Source organism: Alnus glutinosa, chromosome 2 (genome assembly GCF_958979055.1).
Source record: "Alnus glutinosa chromosome 2, dhAlnGlut1.1, whole genome shotgun sequence".
Taxonomy (NCBI): domain Eukaryota; kingdom Viridiplantae; phylum Streptophyta; class Magnoliopsida; order Fagales; family Betulaceae; genus Alnus; species Alnus glutinosa.
Genome location: NC_084887.1, coordinates 36,654,731 through 36,675,227, shown reverse-complemented (window position 1 = coordinate 36,675,227; position 20,497 = coordinate 36,654,731). Strand labels below are relative to the sequence as shown.

Genomic DNA, 20,497 nt, shown 5'->3' with positions numbered 1-20,497 from the left:
TTCTTATATTTCTAATTAAGCAATTTAATCTTTACACATTATATTGATGAGAAATCAGACCCTTTCTTGGTTTTTTTTTAATATTAAATATAACAAATGCTTTGTCATTTATCAAAAAAGAAAAAAAAAGAAAAAAAAAAAAGAGCTTTGTCAAAAAGAAAAAGAAAAAGAAAAAGGCTAATAGTGTACGGATATTTACTTGACTAGACGGCGTCGTTTGCTTTTACAGTTACAGCCATCGACCATCGTTATCTTCATGTTTCGCTTTATGCTACAGATACTCTCACTCTCTCTCTCTCAATGGACTCGTACGCTCCCTTACTCGAAAGGACCAGAGTGCCGCAACCTTCCCTCCAGAAGTTCGCGGTTATTTCGATCTTCTCTAAGCTCCGGTCCGCCCCGAAGTACCTAGACTCCGAATCCGAACCCGGAAGAGAGGCCATCTCTCAGTGCCTCCAGTCGCCCTCCCCGCCCGTCGTGGACCAATCGGTTCGCGAGCTATGCCGTCTCGTTACCGACTCCCAAATGGACATCTCTCGCGGGTTGCTGGAGCTTCAGTCCGCTCTCGAAGGATCCGACTCGAAATTCGCCGACCTTTTCGTCAAAGCGCTGGGGTTTCTGGTTCGATTCTGGTTTCAGAAGCACAATGGCTCTTGGAGATTTGCTTCCGCGGAGACCCACCCGTTTGTCAAGGTGTGAGAAATGAATAACTCTTTTTAAGGCTGTTTTTGGTTGTGAACTTGTTTATATTAGAATTTAACTTTTCAGTGCGGTTTATTGGGATTCTGGACTGTAATTTTCACTCTAGAACTTAAATTCGGGATTTACATAATTGGAATTTAGTTCCGAACTATAGTTGCTAAAGCAATAACGCTACAGAATTGCATTTAAGCCTTCGGGTACAAATTCAATACCACCAAATGCAGTCTTAGTCTTTGGAAACTTTGAGTATTGTAAGAATAACATTCATTAAGTCATTTAAGTGAACATATTAACAAGTTTTTATCTTTAGGAGCAATTAGCTAAATCATTGTAGAATTTGGGCCTTCAAGCAGTGTTTGTAATTGGTGGCAGATTCTCTTGTGCCGATCGGAGGTTCAGTCCGAGCTCATGCAGCAAGTATTACTGTTTATGTCTCAGAATAAGCGGTTGGGAATGGTGGAGGTTTGCGAATTCTTAAGACCCTTTCTAAATTATTCGATTATGAGGATTCCCTTTTCGGATTTGTCATCCTCTTTGTTTGTGAGGCATTTAATATCATCGATGGCATCTCTTTGTTGCTTGTTCCCTCACGAGGCAATGCCAGTTCTTGAGTTGCTAATGGAATGCATTAAGTATCTTGCCCGCAGAAATTTGGAAGTAAGTATACTTGTTAGGCGAAGTATTGTCTCCATGGCTTCATTTGCTTCTGTTAAGGGGATTAGTCTATGTAAAGGGTTGATTGTTTCCACGCAGATTCATGCTACTTAGGTTCTCATTTCTTGATAATTCTCAGGAATTTAGGAATTTTACGTACTTCGTGGAATGTATGGTGGACGCGTATATCGTGGTGTTGAGAAATTTGGCTGGAAGGGGATTGGTATGCTCTTATAACTTTACTTCGATGTATCTTGGAGTTATGAAATAATTTTTCTTGCTTGTGGTGTCTTCACCTGCTGGCAGTTGATGCTGTACTACCTTGTTTCTTTTGTTGATGCTTTTTTTTTTTCCTATGTCTATATTAGCAGCTGATGAATAAAGCTCAACTATGTGGTGTGGAACTGTCAGGGACTGTTCTTTCTTTATGTACGTGGAATCACAGGCACTCTGGTGGGAATGAGCCTATAGTAGAACTGGTGAAGCGATTAATGTTTGTCCAGAAAGATCTTGGGTTGCACTATGTGCCTGAATTATCATCAAGTGTGCTATCCTTATTTGTTATCCTCGTTCAGTCTGAGCTTGAACATGAACAACTTTCTATATTGAAGTTTTTTCACTTCCTCCTAAAGTGGAAATATGAAAATGGTATGTTAAACTGACAAGTTCATAAATAATCTGTTAATCAAAATACATGTTGTGCCTGACACATTGTTAAACTAGAGTTTATGAGTTTTAAGTTTATAGGTTTTTGCGAATTTGAATCCATGAAATTCTTCAAGAATATCTATGCAGTCTCTCAATCTTTTTATATGCCTTGTGCGCCTAAAACTCCATTTGGTTACTGGTCTATTACAAGTCTATTTGCCTTGTTCTTATTATGTGCTTGTGATCATGAATTGTTTCCTTATGAAGGTATTATTTATGCTTAACTTCCTGGATTAATGTGTAGTGTGACTATGATCTTACTTTAATCAATTTTTATTTTTTAATAACAGCTGGTCTCACTATTCATCTTGCTTATTGTTATCCTGGATGTGGTCCTCTGTTTATTTGAATTTGTTACTGATTCTTTTATATAATTGTTTTTCTTACTTTTCCTGGTACTTTGCTTATATTGTATTTGCTATTGCAGAATATGATATTGGCAAGACTGCATCTGTTCTGAGTGAAGAGCTTTTATTCATATTTCCTGTCATCAGCCTTATGTCATCTCCTTCTAAATGCATCAAAGGGGCAGCAACTGATTTGCTTGTCACATTAGAAAAGCTTTTAGTAAAAACGTCAGTGGCACCAAAGAATGAACAGGCAATGGAAGGGGGATTTCCACCTCTCAGTACACCTGGAAGTGTAGCTTTTAGGCTTTTGCAACATTTATGGTTTCAGGTTTCTTTTTGCTATCTGATATCTGGATCTTTTCTTTGTTTGAAATGATATTTTCTTGATCTTTGATTTTATGATTATTTATTTTTTAGTGTTAAACAGAATGTTGAACGGAATACTTTAAGCGCTTAAAGTGGTCTCTGTTTCAAATTCATGATTTTCATTCTGAATTTAATTTTATGTAACTTGAGACAGCCTAACAATCATTACAATTACTTGTCAGCCTTATATTTAGGGTGGGAAGGATGAGGGTGGTCCAATTTTAGGGATGTAATAATGTAGATATGTAACTCATGCCAGCACTATAAAATTTATTTTTGTTCTGTTTTTCAGGATCAGTATTCTTTATCCAGTTTTATGTTTTTAAATTTTGCTTCCACTCGTAAAGCTGATGGCAAACAAATGCTTAATTTACCAAGATCCTGGGCTTCTCAACTAAGACAATACTCTTTATGGATCGTTGACAGACGAAAATCTTCCCTACCTCTCTCTCGGTCTCAAGAATTGTTTGTAACAGGTAATTGGTTGCGTTCCTTAGCATGCAATAATGGGGAGTTGTTCGGTTTGGCATAATTGTTTTAAAGGGGTGGGATCTTTTGCGTTATATTTTCATTGTCCCACTATTTTCCTTGTAGAAATGCCCTTGTTGCTCAGTGCTGTTGCTGGTGTTTTGGTGATGCATCAGTCACTGGGGAGTGCTGCTCTAGATTCTTTGGCCGCTATTGGCGTTATGGATGCTAAACTGGGAGTTCCATTATTGTTAGCAATTCTATTTTACAGTAACATATTCACCAGGAATGATATTATAAGCCATAATATGTTGGTTAGCTTTCCTTAACTATGCTGGTTTTGTTCCTCTTGTTCTTAGTGCAGGGAGTATTAGCTTTTGCCTTTTGGCTCTGTCTTATAACCATTATCTTTATGTTCCTTTTTCAACTGTTCTTGCAGCTAAAGATTTTGGGAATGCTTCCATCACTTGCCTCACATTCTGTGATGATTCCACTCATAGTTCAAACTATCCTGCCAATGCTTCACAAGGATGCAAAACCGTATGTTCTCCGAAGAAAATATCCTTTATGTCTTTCATTTCATTCTTTTGTGATCATTTTAATGGCCTCACCTTGTGACAGCATGTTTTTTGACAATTTTTGCTATGTCGTGGAGGATATTCATTAACACATACTGATGTTGATAATTACTTGTAAATTGGTTCATCTGACTTTTATTTTGTGACTAATAAAATTCAATATGAATTAGCACATGATTCACATGTAGATGAAGAATGGCCATAACTCGGAGAGTGAAGTTTTATCATGCTTCCTGTTTATTTTTTTCTTTATTCTAACCCAGAGTCTTTTTCTGGAAATACATACTATATAGCTTCTCTGCATGAATGACTGTATTTTGATTTGGCAAATTATATGACCTTAGATGCAAACACAGGGCTATTGTCCACACACCTCATTGCCCTAAGATATGCTAGTGAAGTAATCCAACATTATTATTATACCTTCCCAAGCACATGTACCAGAAGGAATATTGCATAAATCCCAAGTGATAGGACCATGGGTTTTGTCTTCTAGGAGGACCATGGATTGCTTTGTCTCAGAATAGAACTCCATATATACATTATATGGTTTTGATCAATTTCTCCTACTATATTAAATTGTGAGTTTGAAGCTTTCTTGACATATTATTTAACTACCTAAGGGTTGCCGTTGTTTGCATTTTGGATGCTCTTACGACCTCTTGTTACTGTTCCTAGTGGTTCATATCTACATCTCAATACTGTGTAGTGTGGCAATTCTCTTAAAACCAAATGGGGCCTTGAACCATCTCCATGCCTTCAAATATATTAAAGCTTCTATTTTTGCTGTATCTGGTTTTTTAACTGACGACTTGTCAGCAGTATAGAGTGGTGCTTGTCATGTAGGCCTAGGTCTCATATGAAATTCAAGTGGGGCTTATGAGGAGACTTAGGCACTTATGTTGCTTGTTATCATTTGAACATAACATGTACAATTAGGTTGTCTGCTTATGTTGTTTTTAGCATGTCTTACTAATTTTTATTTTATATTCAGAACATTATACGCTACAGCCACTCGTTTGCTTTGTCAAACCTGGGAGACCAATGACCGTGCCTTTGGAAGTTTGCAAGTAAGAACTCTGTTGTGCTTCTTTCCTATTGGCTGATGGCATATTGCCTTTGTTGATTTATAGACAAAGGTTGGAACAAAATGCAGACAATATGAGGATTGCAGAAGGGTACAGTAGTAAATATTGTGTGATGAGGGTCCATTTTTTTTTCATAGGGGTTGCAGGGGAGATTGATTGAAGGAAGTATAACAGTGTGATTATTTTCTAAATTTTTGGTGTATGTTGGGCATTGATCTAAATAGACAGTCATGGTGGTGTATCTTTAATTTCTCCAGTGGTCTGAAATATCTAATCAACTATGTCAAGAAAATGCATCGAGTAAATATTATAAAATTAGTTTTGGGCGGCACACACTAGTTTTAAAGAATTCCAATAATATGTGTAACTATTTGGTAGGACTGTCATGGGTGATTGTCTTTGATATTGTTAATATGGTTATGTATGTTTGTGTGTCAGTATGTATTTTCTTTCTAGTCTTGAATGAGATAAGTGTTTGGCCTTCTTTTGCTACAATTTACTGACCGTAGTCTAGCAGTGCACCTATATTTGGGGTGGCAATTTGCCAAGCGAGTGCCTGGGCAGCCTTGGCACACAGATGATACTTGGGTGAGGCATGGTCCAGTATTTGGGGCTGTAACCCAGACCAGCTCTTATTAGTAATGTCGGTACTAGTTTCTTTACCAACTCATATTTTATCGAAGTCAAAGGGAAAGAAGCATGTTGGTTATGGAAAAAAGATAAAAGAAAATGCTCTCTTTTCTGCTTGGTTTTTATGATGATACAGATGACCTGTTCTTTTGGACTTCATACCAAAATACCACTTCCCATTTTCTCAGTTATTATTGCTAATTTTTCTCTTTTAATTCTATTTTGCTTCTCAACATTTAGGGTGTGCTACTTCCAAAAGGGTTTACTGAATTCGTATCTGAGAGAAATATTTGTATCAGTATCGCTGCTTCCATTCGGGATGTTTGCAGAAGAAACCCTGATAGGGGTGTAGACCTTATCATGTCCGTTTCGGTATGGGTTTTCAAAGCTGGTTTGTCTTTGCTTTGTCTATGCATGCAGTTCTAAAATAATTCTTTTTATCTTCTAATCCATAGGCTTGCATTGAGAGCCGAGATCCTATGATCCAAGCTCTTGGTTTTCAAAGTCTTGCCCACCTTTGTGAAGCTGATGTAATTGGTAATCTTAATTGTTCTGTGAATTTAAACTCTTTTTCCATTTCCCAGTTATTCCTTGAGTGCAGCTTAAATTTGGAAACGTGGCCTCTTGAATTTTTTTAACATATCTGCTGATTGTCTGAAAACCTCACCCGATCTTCAGCAACCATTACTAACATCGTAAATGGTGTTTGATCTTTCTCAGGTTTATTGTGAGTGGTCAAGATATACATAAGATTTCTCATTTCTTTCTTCTTCTTCTTCTTTTTTTTTTTTTTTTTTTTTTTTTTCTCTGTTATATATATATATATAACTTGTCGTCACATCAGTAAATACCTCACTGTGGCCTGAACTGTAAAGATTTTATAAAAACAAAAGATGCCCTGGAGGTCCTGTGATTCCTGATTTGCATGTTTACTCGGCATCAAGCAAGGCATTATCCTGAGTGAACTGAGAAGCCAATAGTAGTATTTACCTATCAGTTGGTTAAAATGCTGCTTTTACTGCACATAGTGTTTATTTGGAATCCTGAAGAGCATAATTTATGTTTCAAAATGTAATCAACACATAGTTGTGGTTGTCCATCCATGATCACTTCAAGATTTAACAATTTGTTTGGAACCTTGGATGATAATCCTTTTTATTTATTTTTTTATTTTTTATAAGTAATTGAAATATCTTTAAAAGCGTAAGGCGTACCCGGGTACACGGGAAATATACATGAGAAAACACCTAACTAGAAGGAGTAAACCTTGGATGATAATCCTTGGCACTATCTAGATTGGTTGTTAAGCCGCCTCGTTAGTGAATAATAAGCCTAGGTTGGGTTCAGATAAGCATTTTTCTCCAGTTTCAATTTAGTGTGTTACAAGGGTGAGTACACATTCCTTTCAGTATACTCAATCATTGTTGCTGATATCTTTATATCTAAATAGGTGCCAATTTTCAATGATTTGCAATTTGTTAAACATTTTCATTTTTCTGAATGTTTCTGAAACTCTTTTTTCCGGACCAAACTGAAGTGATTGATACTCCAAAAATGAAAAAAGAAAAAAAGAAAAAAAAGAAATTATATGGGAAAGACAGGATATCATGGTTTAAACCCATTTGTACTTTGTGGAATGCTTAAATGTTGTAATCCGTTCCAAGAATTTTACTTCTGATGTTTTTTCATATGAATTACACTTGCTTATCAAAAAAAAAAAAAAATTACACTTGCTTATTTCGCAAATAAAAAGTATTCTGAAAGTATATGCAATAAATTGTCTGTGCAGATTTTTATACAGCATGGGAGGTCATTGTGAAGGATTTGCTAGATTACTCTGCTGACCCAATTCTCGCACAAAGGTAAGTGTGTCTGGATATGATCTTTATTTTGGATTATGGGTTCATTCAACCGGCACTGATTACCTAATTAATGTTGGCAAAATTTTATAATAAAGATGAGCCATGTTGGATTCAACTTACCAAGGGACTTCCTTGCCTTTTGCAACCACTAGGCACTAACAACCAGCATTAAGAATATTTTATGTTTAGCCTGGCAGATAAATAAAATAAAAGAGAAGGTCCTGGAGTGATTTTGAAAACATTGCCAATATTGCTGGAAATCTTCCATGTAATTTTAGGAAAAACGTCTCCATAAGCCCTCACTTGCTGAAATAGTGATTCTTTCATCTTTTCTGTTGTTCATTCATTTATCTTGGACTTTCTGCCACAATATGCTATTTCTGTATTTTTATTTGAATGTGGGAGTTGCTTCTACTGTACAGTATTTTTGCTCTCATTCATTTGTGGGGCAAATGGTTAAAATTTTGATATTTCTTAATAAATTTTGTTATTGTGTCTTCAAATCCAGTGATAATTAAGTGCCTCTTAATTTTTGGTTACTGGCAGCATTTGCCTACTGCTAAGGTGGGGTGCAATGGATGCTGAAGCGTACTCAGAAGCTTCATCAAATGTTTTGCAGATTTTATGGGGCATTATTGGTTCCTCTAATCACCCTGATCTTGGGTTACAATGGGCAAAGGCAAGGGCCTCTGGTTTTGAGGCCTTGATCCAATATGAGGTAAATTTATGAATGGTTTCAGTCAACTTCAGCCCACTTTGATCACCTTATGCATTTAATAAGTGGACCTTAACCAATCCTGCATTTGTTTTTGTTTGCTGCTCTTGCGATATCTCTGTATTTGAATTTACTTTCTTTTTGATGCAGTCCTCTTAAATTTTCCTTTAAAAACATTTTCCCAGGTATCACATATTGATAAATATATTCCAGAATTCAAGAAAAGAACCACAGAGTTGCTTTTTTCTGAGACCAACCCCAATGTACTCAAGGCCATGGAAGAATTTCAAGTCAAGATCATAAAATACGAGCACATGTAAACTATAAATTTCCTTCTAATTTTTTACTACTCCATGGGCTTGAGATATACTTGATACTGATTTTTGTCAGTATGCTTCAGCACTCGGCGAAGATTGGTCAAGGAGAAAAAAGTCGCAGGAAGTAAGATTGAGAAGCTGCTGGATGTATTTCCCCAGGTTATCTTCTCTTCAGGTAGCATGAGCTTACTGGTCCATATAGTGTCCTAAATATAAATGCTCGTTACTTTGAATTTCTGCTTTGTTGATTGGAAAAGAAAAAAAAAAAAAGTCTGACTGATAGTACTTAGAATTTCTTCATCACTTTGGCGGCATTATGACAAATATAGCTGAGTACAAAAGTTTGCTTAACTATTTCCACCTGAAAACATACAAAATGTTCTTTGAAAAATTAAGAGAAGATGGAAGTATAAAGTGATATGTTACAAAAGATAATTGCTTTTCTTCAACAAGTTTAGGCATTTAGCTGTGTTGGCGGCTTTTGTTGATGGTAATTAATCAAAATTGTTTATGTTTGTGAATTCTTCTTATGTGTTTTAACAGTATATAGCCCCCTCCCCTCTCTTGTTTTTGTTCTGACCTTATAGAAGTTGCATTTGCAGAGGAAAGAAGTAATGCCACAGAATTACCTGGTGCAGCTCTGTTATGTCTTTCCTTCACTCCTAAAGATGTGGGCAACCGAGGGGCATTGAGAGTAAGATAATCACAATAGATGATATCCTTTTCTTGAGGATATACTCTAATATTACATAGTGTTCAGGGATTACAAGATCCACATGCTGGATATGAGAATGCAATGGTGGAAATAGCGGCATCTCTTCAGCTATCAAGAAATGTTTTTGTTGCACTTCTTTCGCTGCAGTCATGGAAACCCTTCATTCAACGTTGGATGAGAGCTAATATCTTGTATTTTGATGCTAAATCACCTCACAGCGTCTTGGATAAATCTTCTAAAGCTGCTAATGATATTCTTAAGGTTGACTGTCGCCTTTGGCTTTCATTATACTGCTTCATGACTAGTGTCTTTCTGCACCAACTTTAAATATTCAGTGTCAACCGTGATGCAATTATTATTTTTTATCATGCAGAGCTTGATACAAATGGCAGAAGAAGCTATCCCTAGATCTTCTGAAAATATTGCACTAGCCATTGGTGCACTTTGTTTGGTAAGAATTTTATATGATAGTGTATTTTTCTCTAGATTTCATAATTTTGGTCAACTGTCAAAGGAAATACATGAGATCAACAGAACCATCACGAAATAATTCTATATTATTTCCAATGATATGACGAGATGCAATATGTCGATTGTGGGAATAAACCCTGCCTCATTTTTTCAATTATAGACAGTTTTGTTGTATATATGTGGCAGGTGGCAATCCCATTTTCTCAAAGTATCTTATTACACCTCTTCCTCATTAAAATTTAAAATTTTGGATCAGTTGGCAGGCTCAGCAAGAACCCTGCTTCCCCCATGTGATCCTCTCGAGTGTCTTTTGTGCAGTCAAATTTTTTGTAATGAATTTCTTAATCAGTAATGTCACTTTTTACTAGTAGGAATTTGATTTCATAATTTGCATTCTTTACTTAGTCCAATGTTTGGTTTTGATTGCTTTTATCAGGTCCTGCCTCCATCTGCCCATAGTGTTAAATCAACTGCTTCAGAGTTCTTGTTGAATTGGTTGTTCCATCATGAACATGAACACCGCCAATGGTCAGCTGCAATTTCTCTTGGATTGAACTCATGTTGCCTACATGTAACTGATCATAAGCAGAAATTTCAGATCATTAGTGGACTTGTTGAGGTGTGCACAGTTCTGCTTTTGTACTGATTTGGGTTTTTTTTTTTTTTAATTTAATCATGTATAGTATATGTCAAAATTCTATGCAAAACTAAATAATTTGCTCTAATTTGTTTTTTTGCTTGATCAGTCAAGTCTAAGGAAAGGCTTGCATAGAGTAAAATACTGTGTCATTTTCCATCTTGTCTCACCATGTAGTTCCAATTAAATGCCTACTCGTTGCCTCCAATCTTTGAGGATTGGAGCATATTCTTGAATTCCCATCTACAATAAGTTGATATTTCCTTATGCAATTTACTTCATGGTTACTCCTCTTATATAAGACTGTTAAGTATACTCTTGCCACTCTGTTCAGGGGATCACTTTTTCTTTTTCTTTTTCTCGTTGTCATCACCTTTGTGGTGTCCTTCTTGGGAACCATTATTTTTCTTCTCAATTATTAAAGAATCTAAGATGTTCCCACATTGATTGGAAGTTTTATGGAAATATTTTAGAATAAATTAAACCAATTTCCCTCAAGGTTTGGGGAAATGTTAGGCATTTTCCTCATTTTTGAGATCGATAGCCCCATCCTTTGAGTCAATTTTTATTTTCCTTGTCGTCTAACAGAGGTCAAAGGATCCCCACCTGATTTTACTTTGGATATGGATATAGTTTGAAAAATAAATATATATATTTTTTTTGATAAGTAAGAGAAATATCATTAAAAAGCGCAAAGCGCAATCAAGTACACATGAAGTATACAAGAAAGGCTTCTAAGAGGAAGTAGAAAACAATACAAGGAAATCATTAAAACTAAATGTTAAAGATGCGAAGAACGCAGCCGACCAAGAGTACAAAGAATGAAAGAAAAAGGAAATGAGATCCTCAATGGTTCTTTCTTTGTCCTCAAACTGCGTATCATTGTGTTCCCTCCATAAGCACCACAAAAGGCAACAAGAGACCATCTTCCACACGGCTGCACTCCGGGAGCGACCACCCGTTCACCAGCAAGCGAATAAATCTACCACCCGAAGAGGCATAACCCAAGACAGACTGAAGCGACTAAAGATGGCGTTCCACAAAACGCGTGCAACCTCACAATGGAGAAGAAGGTGATCTACCGACTCCCCATTCATTTTGCACATGCAACATCTATCAATCACAATGACACGCTTCTTCCTGAGATTGTCCAAGGTAAGGATTTTCCCTTGCACTGCCGTCCAAGCAAAGAAAGCCACTTTCAAGGGAACTTTGGTTCGCCAAATACTTTTCCAGGGAAAATGAGTAGCCTCTTTGCAAGCAAGAGCCTCATAGAAAGATCTAACATCAAATTTCCCTTTGTGAGAAGGAGACCACCATAGCTGATCCTCCCCATCATAATTCACTCTGGTTGAGTACAACAAAGAGAAAAAAGAGGCCAAAACATCCACCTCCCAGTCGTGGGCTGCTCAGAAGAAGCTAACATCCCACTGATAAGACCCGCTCACCACAACCAAATGGTCTGCAACAAGAGCATCCTTGTCACACGCAATGTCATACAAAATTGGTAAAGCTTCCTTAAGAGGCACCTCACCACACCACACATCATCCCAAAAACGGATCCTAAATCCTTTTCCCAACAAGAATCTGGTATGGTTGCAAAACAAACTTCATCCCTTCCTAATATTCTTCCAAAGCCCCACTCCGTGAGATCTACGGTGAGCTGAAGAACACCAACCATTCCAACGAGAATCGTATTTTGCATCCACAACAGATTTCCACCAAGCCTCTCTCTCATGGACATAGCGCCACAACCACTTCCCTAAAAGAGCCTTATTGAAAATCCTCAAATTCCTGATGCCCAAACCACCACTTGAAATAGGAGAACAAACCTTGGACCAATTAACCAGATGAAATTTAAATTCTTCACCTATGCCACCCCACAATAAGTCTCGATACAGCTTCTCTATACGACTAGCAACACTGGAAGAAATAGGGAGTAGAGATAGAAAGTACGTAGGAAGATTAGAGAGTGTTTTTAATCAGGGTTACTCTGCCACCCTTCGACAAATACAACCGCTTCCAGCTAGCCAGCCGTCTCTCGATCTTTCCAACTACCTCATCCCAACTAGACTTAGCCTTAAAAGGGGCCCCCAACGGAAGACCAATGTACTTTAAAGGAAGAGAAGAGACTCCACAGCCCAAGATGCCAGCAAGATTATCCATATTATCCACAAGGCCCACAGGAACCAAAACTGACTTATCCCAATTAATCTTCAAACCTGAAACAGCTTCAAAAGACAGTAATAACATACAAAGATAGAGAAGATGATCAGGACTAGTCCCGCAAAAAACTAAGGTATCGTCTGCGAATAATAGATGAGAAATATTAATCACTCCATTGCTGCTAGAGCCCACAGAGAAGCCAGAGAGAAATCCCCTTTGAACAGAAATAGAGAACAACTTACTAAATGCCTCCATCACAATGACGAACAAAAGAGGTGACAGAGGATCACCCTGTCTAATACCACGAGAGCTGCTAAAAAAACCATAAGGGATGCCGTTCACCAAAACCGAGAAACGCACCGAAGAAATACAATGCGCTATCCAAGAATACCATCTCTCCCCGAAGCCACATCTTCTCAACATATACAATAAGAAGTCGACAAGGGGATCCTTTGTCTCCGCTCTTGTTCGTGATGGTGATGGAGGTTTTCAGTCGGATGACATATGCTGCAGTGGGTAGTGGGCGGCTATCGGGTTTCTCAGTGGGATCGAGTTCCCAGGTTGCCATGAAGGTTTCCCATTTATTATTTGCGGATGATACGTTGATTTTCTGTGATCCTGTTGTTGATCAGGTCCGAGACCTGAGGTGTTTGTTGCTTTGTTTTGAAGCAGTTTCGGGCTTGAGAATCAATTTATCCAAATCTGAGATGGTTCCGGTGGGTGAGGTAGGGGATGTCGAGGAGTTGGCTTGTATCCTTGGGTGTGGTGTGGCATCGCTTCCGATTAAGTATTTGGACCTTCCGTTGGGTGCTAAATATAAAGATACTAATATATGGAACAATGTTATTGAGAAGATGGAAGCTAGACTAGCAGGGTGGAAGAAGGTGTGTTTATCTAGAGGGGGGAGGTTAACTTTGATTAATAGCACTCTCTCTAGCCTTCCTACGTATTTTCTTTCTCTTTTCCCTATTCCTGTGGGTATGGCTAATCGGATGGAGAAACTTCAGAGAGATTTCCTTTGGGGTGGTGTTGGTGATGAATTCAAAATTCATTTGGTTAATTGGCGTACGATTTGCTCTTCTAAAGCTTCGGGAGGGTTAGGAGTGAGAAGTTTGGTTAGATTCAACAAAGCCTTGATGGGTAAATGGTTATGGAGATTTGCTATGGAGAGAGATGCTTTTTGGAGAAAGGTGGTGGAGGTCAAATATGGTAGTTTGAGGGGTGGTTGGTGTTCTAAGGAGGTTGGGGGTTCTTATGGGTTTGGCGTGTGGAAAAGCATTAGGAGGGGATGGGATGATTTTGCTGCGCATGTGAGATATGAGATCGGGAATGGCTCGAAAGTCTTGTTTTGGCATGATGTTTGGTGTGGGGATATTCCTTTGAAGATCCTCTTTCCTGAGTTGTTTCTTATTGCTAGAAGAAAGGATGCTTGGGTGGAGGATATTATGCAGAGACAAAATGGCATCATCTCATGGAATATATTGTTTGCTCGTCCTGTTCATGATTGGGAGGTCGAAGCGGTTAGTAGGTTTTTTGGGATTTTGTACAACTTCAAAGTTAGCAGCGAGGGAGAGGATAAGTTGTGTTGGGTGCCAGCCCGTAAGAAATCTTTTGAGGTAAAGTCCTACTATCAATTGATGTCGAGTCATTCTCAGTTCTCTTTTCCATGGAAAAGTATTTGGAAAGTTAATGTTCCCCCGAGAGTGGCTTTCTTTGTTTGGACGGCTACTCTAGGGAAATCCTTAACTTTGGATAATCTTCGTAAGAGAAACTTTATCGTAATGGATTGGTGCTACATGTGTAAATCCGCTGGAGAATCCATTGATCATTTATTTCTGCATTGTATGATGGCTTCTGAATTATGGAGGGCACTCTTGCAACTGTTTGGGGTGGAGTGGGTAATGCCGAAGTCGGTGAAAGACATGTTGGGGAGTTGGAGGGGCCAGAAGGGTAATCGGACCTCGTTACAGATTTGGCGCATGGCTCCGTTGTGTTTGATGTGGTGCATCTGGAGGGAACGGAATGCTCGCTGCTTTGAAGATTGTGAGACGGATTTGTCGAATCTGAAGAGAAAGATGTTTCAAATGTTGTATATGTGGAGGGATAGAATTAAGACTATGCATGAATGTTCCTATTTTGATTTTTTAGATAGTTGTTTTCTTTCCCCCTTACCTTAGGGGTTCCTTGTATACATCCTGTGTACTTTGGGTTGCGCCCCTTTGCGCATTTTCAATAAATTTTACTTATATAAAAAAAAAGAAGTCCCAGTTGACATGATCATAAGCCTTCTCAATATCCAGTTTACAGAGTAACCCTGGCTTACCTGATTTGATGCGGCTATCCAAACACTCATTCGCTAAAAGAACAGAATCAAGAATTTGCCTTCCATTCACAAAAGCATTTTGGGGATTCGAGATAATCTTCGCCACAACCCTTCTGAGTCTATTAGCAAGAACTTTAGCAATGATCTTGTAGACACCACTTACAAGACTAATAGGCCGAAAATCTTTGAGCTCCACAGCCCCAAACTTCTTCGGAATTAATGCTAAAAAAGTGGCATTAATGCTTTTGACAAACTTGCTATGAGTGTGGAAGTCCTGGAATACCCCCATGAGATCAGTCTTGATCACCTCCCAACAATCTTGGAAGAACGCAAGAGTGAACCCATCGGGACCTGGAGCCTTATCACGATTCAGACCTTTTACCACCTCTAAGACCTCCCTCTCCTCAAAAGGAAGTTCTAAGGAAGAGGCTTCACCCGCATCCAAATTGTCAAAGACAAGGTTATTCAAACTAGGCCTCCAACTGAAAGGTTCTGCAAATTACAGTTAATTATGGCATGTGAGTGTAAGAGTATATTCTGTTATTTTTCTTTGAATTAGGGGCTTCATGTATACGTCCTGTGTACTATGGGTTGCGCCCCTTTGCGCTTTTTGAATATATTTTACTTATTAAAAAAAAGAGTGTATTCTGTTATTTGAATTGCCAACTTCAGGTTTTAAAATGCCGTTTCTGAAAATAGGAGGTGCCTGACATTTCACCAAACCTCAGTAGAGATTGGTGTAATTTACCGTCATTTAATTACACAGCTAATCAATTCCAGCTCCTAAGTGAGTGTAAGTTTGACCTGAAGCCAAACTTTAATGCATGCTACTGCTGCTTTTTTTCTTTTCTCACCTATTATATTTTCTTCTTCAGAACAAGTAGAAACTAAGCATTTCGTTGTTACTTCTGTGCTATGTTCTTGTCTAGCTTAGGCGTCTAATTCATAGTGGTGTGCTTACTCGAATAGAAGAAGAAGCACTGATGTTTTAGAAGCACCAAGAGTTTTGTGTTTGCTCAATGCGAATTTAAAATGGTTTACCAAATTATCTGGTGGTGTACTTTACTGATAGTGCTCTGCTTTCAGGTTTTAGGTAGTAGCAGAAGCACCCTTGTCAAAGGAGCTTGTGGCGTTGGCTTGGGTTTTGCATGCCAAGATCTTCTTACAAGGGTTGAAGCTGCTGATAACTCTGACTTGGACAAAGAAACCAGAAAGATGCAGGAAGAGGACTTACTAGGAACGATACTAAGAGCCTTATCTCTAATGATATGTAACCTCACTCAATCTTCATCGGATATCTTGGAGAGTATCTGTGAATTTTTCACATCAGACAAATATGATCTTGATTCTATTAGAACTGCTGACCTGCCACGTGAGAACTGTGATGACTTGGAGGAAGATATCTGGGGCGTTGCTGGACTTGTTCTTGGTTTGGCAAGCTCTGTTGGTGCGGTATACAGAGCTGGGGCACATGATGCTGTGATCAAGATAAAAGGCTTAATCATATCATGGATTCCACATGTGAACACTCTAGTTCATAATTATGGTTCTTGCAGTGAAGGTCCTGAGATTGTATTGGCAGTTGGATCCTGTCTTGCACTTCCGATTGTAGTGGCTTTCTGCCAGAGAGTAGAACTGATGGATGATGATGAACTAGATCATCTGGTGAATGGCTATAGGGAGCTCATTTCTGAGTTAGTTTCTGTTAAAAAATCTGGCAGTTTTCATCAGAGTTTGTTGATGGCATCATGCATCGGAGCTGGAAGCCTCCTTGCCTGTATTTTGAATGAAGGGGTGCATTCTATTGAAGTTGAATTTGTCAAAGATTTACTTGAATTATTTAGAAAATGTTATTCCAATCCTTACCCGCCTCTCATTCATTTGGGTGGGTTGCTTGGAGTTGTTAATGCTATGGGAGCAGGTGCTGGGATTTTGGTTCATGTGTATACTCTAACAATGCAGACTGGTTATGAGCGAAAGGTGATTTTGCTGTTCTTACCAGAGTTTTTTTTCTCTGATATTCATTTTCTTAATTGGTAATGTGTACCGATAAATATTCTTTTGTTTTCTGAACAGGAATCTCGTTATCTCAGGGGTCCTCTACTTTCAAGCCCTGTTTGTGAGCCGAATTTGACATCGTTGATGCAAGAGATATTTCTTGTTGCCCAGAATTCTGATGACCATCAGCTGCAACAGTATGCAGCATGGGCGGTTTCATTTCTTCGACATCATTTGTGGTCCAACGAACCTCTGAACATTGACAATAGTATCAAGAGTAATGCAGAAGGTTCAAGATCTGTCTCTCAAACTTTTTCGGAGGACAGTGTAGTTATGAGGCTCTGTTTGTGGTTAATGCATCTGAGTGTTTCTGAGGTAGGTCTGTTGCTATAACTCCTGCAGTTGACTGTGAATTGATGCTATTCCAAAGCTCTTTTGTTTTCTCAGGAAGTTCCTTAAAAACTAAGATATATGTGCATTATACAAAATGCTTATCAATGCCATTTCTTCTCACTGCTGATGTTGTTATTATATTTTTTCTCATTTATATATGGTTGACATGGTCTCTTTGATACTCCAGTTGGTGGGTGGTGGACATGAAGTCATGAGTGATTGTATGTTGATGCGAAGTCTTCTAGTTTTTTTTTTTTTTTAAAAAAAAAAAAATTCACATAGGACGTGAGGTTCTTTTTTGTTGCATTGTATATCTGCTTATATGAAAGAAATGAGACTTGTGAGAAGGTTGAGCCATCACTTGATAACTTGTTCGCAGTTATGTATGTTTTTAGTCATGTGCATGAATTATACTTATAATCCAAGAATCAACTTTTGATTACTTTCATTACATTGTGTTCTACATGTTAGTATGTGATAGAAGCCAATCCTTGGCTCTCTCTCTCTCTCTCTCTCTCTCTGTGTGTGTGTGAGAAAATTATGTCTTGTAAAAAGATTCTGCTGGCCAGTCTAACTAATTTCTCAGCTTTCTTAAATTCAGACAGATACTGTCGCACATGTTGGCACTATAGTTACTGTGTTAAGGTGTCTTTCACGTGCTCCTAGGTTGCCGGTCTTGGATTGGGGTGCAATCATAAGACGCTGCATGAGATATGAGGCTCAAATTGATGAGTTGTTCCCATCAGATTCAGCTCTCAAGAAAGGAATCCTCAGGGAGGAATGCTTGCAGTTTTCATTAGCTCATGCAAACCAATTTGATCCACTCTTAACTTTCCTCGATGAGCTCTCTGACCTGTCCCGGTTTAGGGTACTTGAGCTGAATCTGCAATCATACCTGCTCATTCATCTGGCAGACCTGATAAAAGTATTCTCAGGTTCCAGGCTCGAGAAACTTTTCAATGATATAACTCTCTACTTGTCTTCGGTTACTTCAATGTTACGGATTTCATGCTGGAAGGGTCTCTATCAGTGCCTAGATGAAGCTTCTCTCGACTCTGTAGACTACACATCCCACGTGGAAAGGTGCATGGAGGTGCTGTTTTCCTTGTTGCCAGAATTTAGATCTGCCACAGTCATAGAAGTGGATCAGCTGAGTTCTGTGGAGGAGTGGTCTGAGGCTGTTAGATGCTTAGGGAAGGCTCAGCGTGGTTGGTTATTGGATTTTCTGCAGGTATACCTATCCCCTTGAGAAATTTTTTGTTTCATCTTGCTGTTTCATAGATATTCTGACGTTGAGATTAGATGATTGGCAACATTCTTTACGGGTTACACTCTTTAAAGGAATGTCATGCCTTCCATTGTTTTCTTGGTACAGATTAAGTGGAACTTTTTCCCTCATGATTCACTCCATTAACATGTGAATTCTGATTTATTTACATTGAATTCATAAATATATGTGTAGCTTTTAAACCTTCTACTATGTTATATGCTCGATACCTTTAACTGCCATTTGCACCTCACAGGTTTCACAAGAGGACCTAGTCCAAGGAGATGGTCAGTTTATTGAAGTGGTGAAAAAGATTCAAGCCAAAGCCAAGCTAGTTAGGATTGGTTCCCTCCCATTGACTGAGCTGGGAAGACTAAAAGCTTATATATTGAACTCTGAATCACGTGGTTAGTTAACCAATATGATATCTGCTCATACTTGAAAGCATCTAAAGTTGCTGATATATCTACTCTTACTATTTTCAGGTGTCTGGGATGTGCTCGTTGAAGTTGTGGCAGCTCTACAACATGCAGAGGGAAGTGTCAAAAGACAGTGGGTTGTCAACGCAGCGGAAATTAGCTGTGTATCAAGTTATCCTTCTACGGTAGGCACTAGGCATAAAATCCCTCTAATGTGGAATGATTACATTAAAATTTATACTTGGTACCATTGTTATAAACACGTACACGGTCAAGTCTTGCATCTATGCAGGAGTGGAATAAAAAAAATCCATGTTATTGGTGACTTGAACCAGAAGAAATGAAAAAAGTTAATCCATGTTGATGATATACCAAGGACTTCCTACCGTATTGTTGGTGAAGCCTGCAATATGAAACCATTTTGTTTGGCAGTGAAAGTGGTGCGATGTTGGAGTTTATACATATTAAGTTCAAATACTGCTAACAGTTACTTTTTGGGGCCTGTTTACTTGTCCCACGGTGCTTCCCTTTTTTTCCCTTCTCTAAACCAAGTGTCTTAAAGGCATTTAGGTGAAGAGCTAGTGTATTTTAGTACTCCCCCTTGCTTTTTAAAGTCATTTAGGTGAAGAGCTAGTGTATTTTAGTATTCCACTTGCTTTGACTGCCAACTTGGCATACCCTTTTGGACAGTGCAGTGGCTTGCCATAACTGGGGACTAAATGAAATATTAGAAGAGGAGAATTTTTGACTGTCAACTTGCCCACGTTTTTAACTAACGTTCTCTCTTCTCCAGGCGCTGCAGTTTCTTGGTCTGCTATGTGGTAGCTGCTGCAAATATATGCCTCTTCTGATCGTGGACCAACTTACTGTGTTGAGTGATCTACCAGTTACCCTCACTTCTCTTTTGTCAGACCCCAGTTGGGATGTTGTTGCAGAATCCATTGTTTCTAATCTTTGGGCATCGATGGGACGCATTTACGACTGGGCTGCGCATAAAGTACACAGTGATGATACACCTGGCATACAACCTATTGATGAAAGTGAGAATGATATGGCTGTGTTTCTATTGCGTGTCTTGCATTGTGCGTGTCTATCTTTAAAAGACCTCTTGCCTCTAGAGAAACAGTTGAAGCTTGCGGACATGGTCATCACTTAATGAACACTTTTCTCTGAAAATGTGGCTTTTATATGAGCTCAAAACCAGAATGTAAGGGGCATTTTTTTTGTTCTCTCTTTAACATGGTCAAATTGTGGCCTGCTAAATTTGTATCTAAATTTTTAGAAACTACTTCCATTTTTTAAACTTTAAAGAATGATAGAAAAGAAATCTTGTATATATTTAGTGGAAGAATAGCGTCATCTTCTACTTCCTCTTCTTCTTTTAATATAATACTTTATATAACAGAAGTTCTATGTCTACTGACAAAGTTTTTTTTCAAACTGGATTGAAGGCTCAATCTATTAAACTAACATTTGTCTTTGGAGCATGTGAATCTCGCATGCATTTTGAAATTATAATGCATGTAAGAATCACATTCTTTTAAGTCAATTTAATAGATTGGGTTGGAGAAATTTCTTCCCACCCAATTTTGAGGAAAACTTTGTTCATAAATTAATTTCTAAGCATTTGCTTGGAGTTGTATTTATCTTTCACAGGTCTTTCCATTGTC

The 20,497-nt window shown here is 38.3% G+C and overlaps 1 protein-coding gene across 3 annotated transcripts; it reads left to right on the top strand.

Moving 5' to 3' along the window:
* The first annotated feature begins 245 nt into the window (after positions 1 to 245).
* Positions 246 to 20,193, top strand: LOC133859886 (protein RST1). 3 transcript variants are annotated; one of them, XM_062295440.1, is made up of 25 exons: positions 246 to 693; positions 1,075 to 1,359; positions 1,496 to 1,579; positions 1,728 to 2,004; positions 2,492 to 2,742; positions 3,073 to 3,256; positions 3,375 to 3,562; positions 3,688 to 3,788; positions 4,821 to 4,896; positions 5,785 to 5,916; positions 6,000 to 6,081; positions 7,334 to 7,406; positions 7,953 to 8,124; positions 8,307 to 8,437; positions 8,522 to 8,613; positions 9,041 to 9,132; positions 9,199 to 9,414; positions 9,527 to 9,604; positions 10,061 to 10,243; positions 15,837 to 16,730; positions 16,827 to 17,123; positions 17,743 to 18,372; positions 18,665 to 18,815; positions 18,894 to 19,012; positions 19,621 to 20,193. In XM_062295440.1, exons 1-25 carry the CDS (start codon positions 301 to 303, stop codon positions 19,981 to 19,983), a joined length of 5,544 nt encoding a protein of 1,847 aa, XP_062151424.1. In that variant the 5' UTR covers positions 246 to 300; the 3' UTR covers positions 19,984 to 20,193. The 3 variants fall into 3 exon arrangements, with proteins under 3 accessions (XP_062151424.1, XP_062151423.1, XP_062151425.1); XM_062295439.1 differs by having other exon boundaries at positions 1,725 to 2,004; XM_062295441.1 differs by lacking the exon at positions 246 to 693 and having other exon boundaries at positions 1,094 to 1,164; positions 1,307 to 1,359; positions 1,725 to 2,004.
* Positions 20,194 to 20,497: the final 304 nt, after the last annotated feature.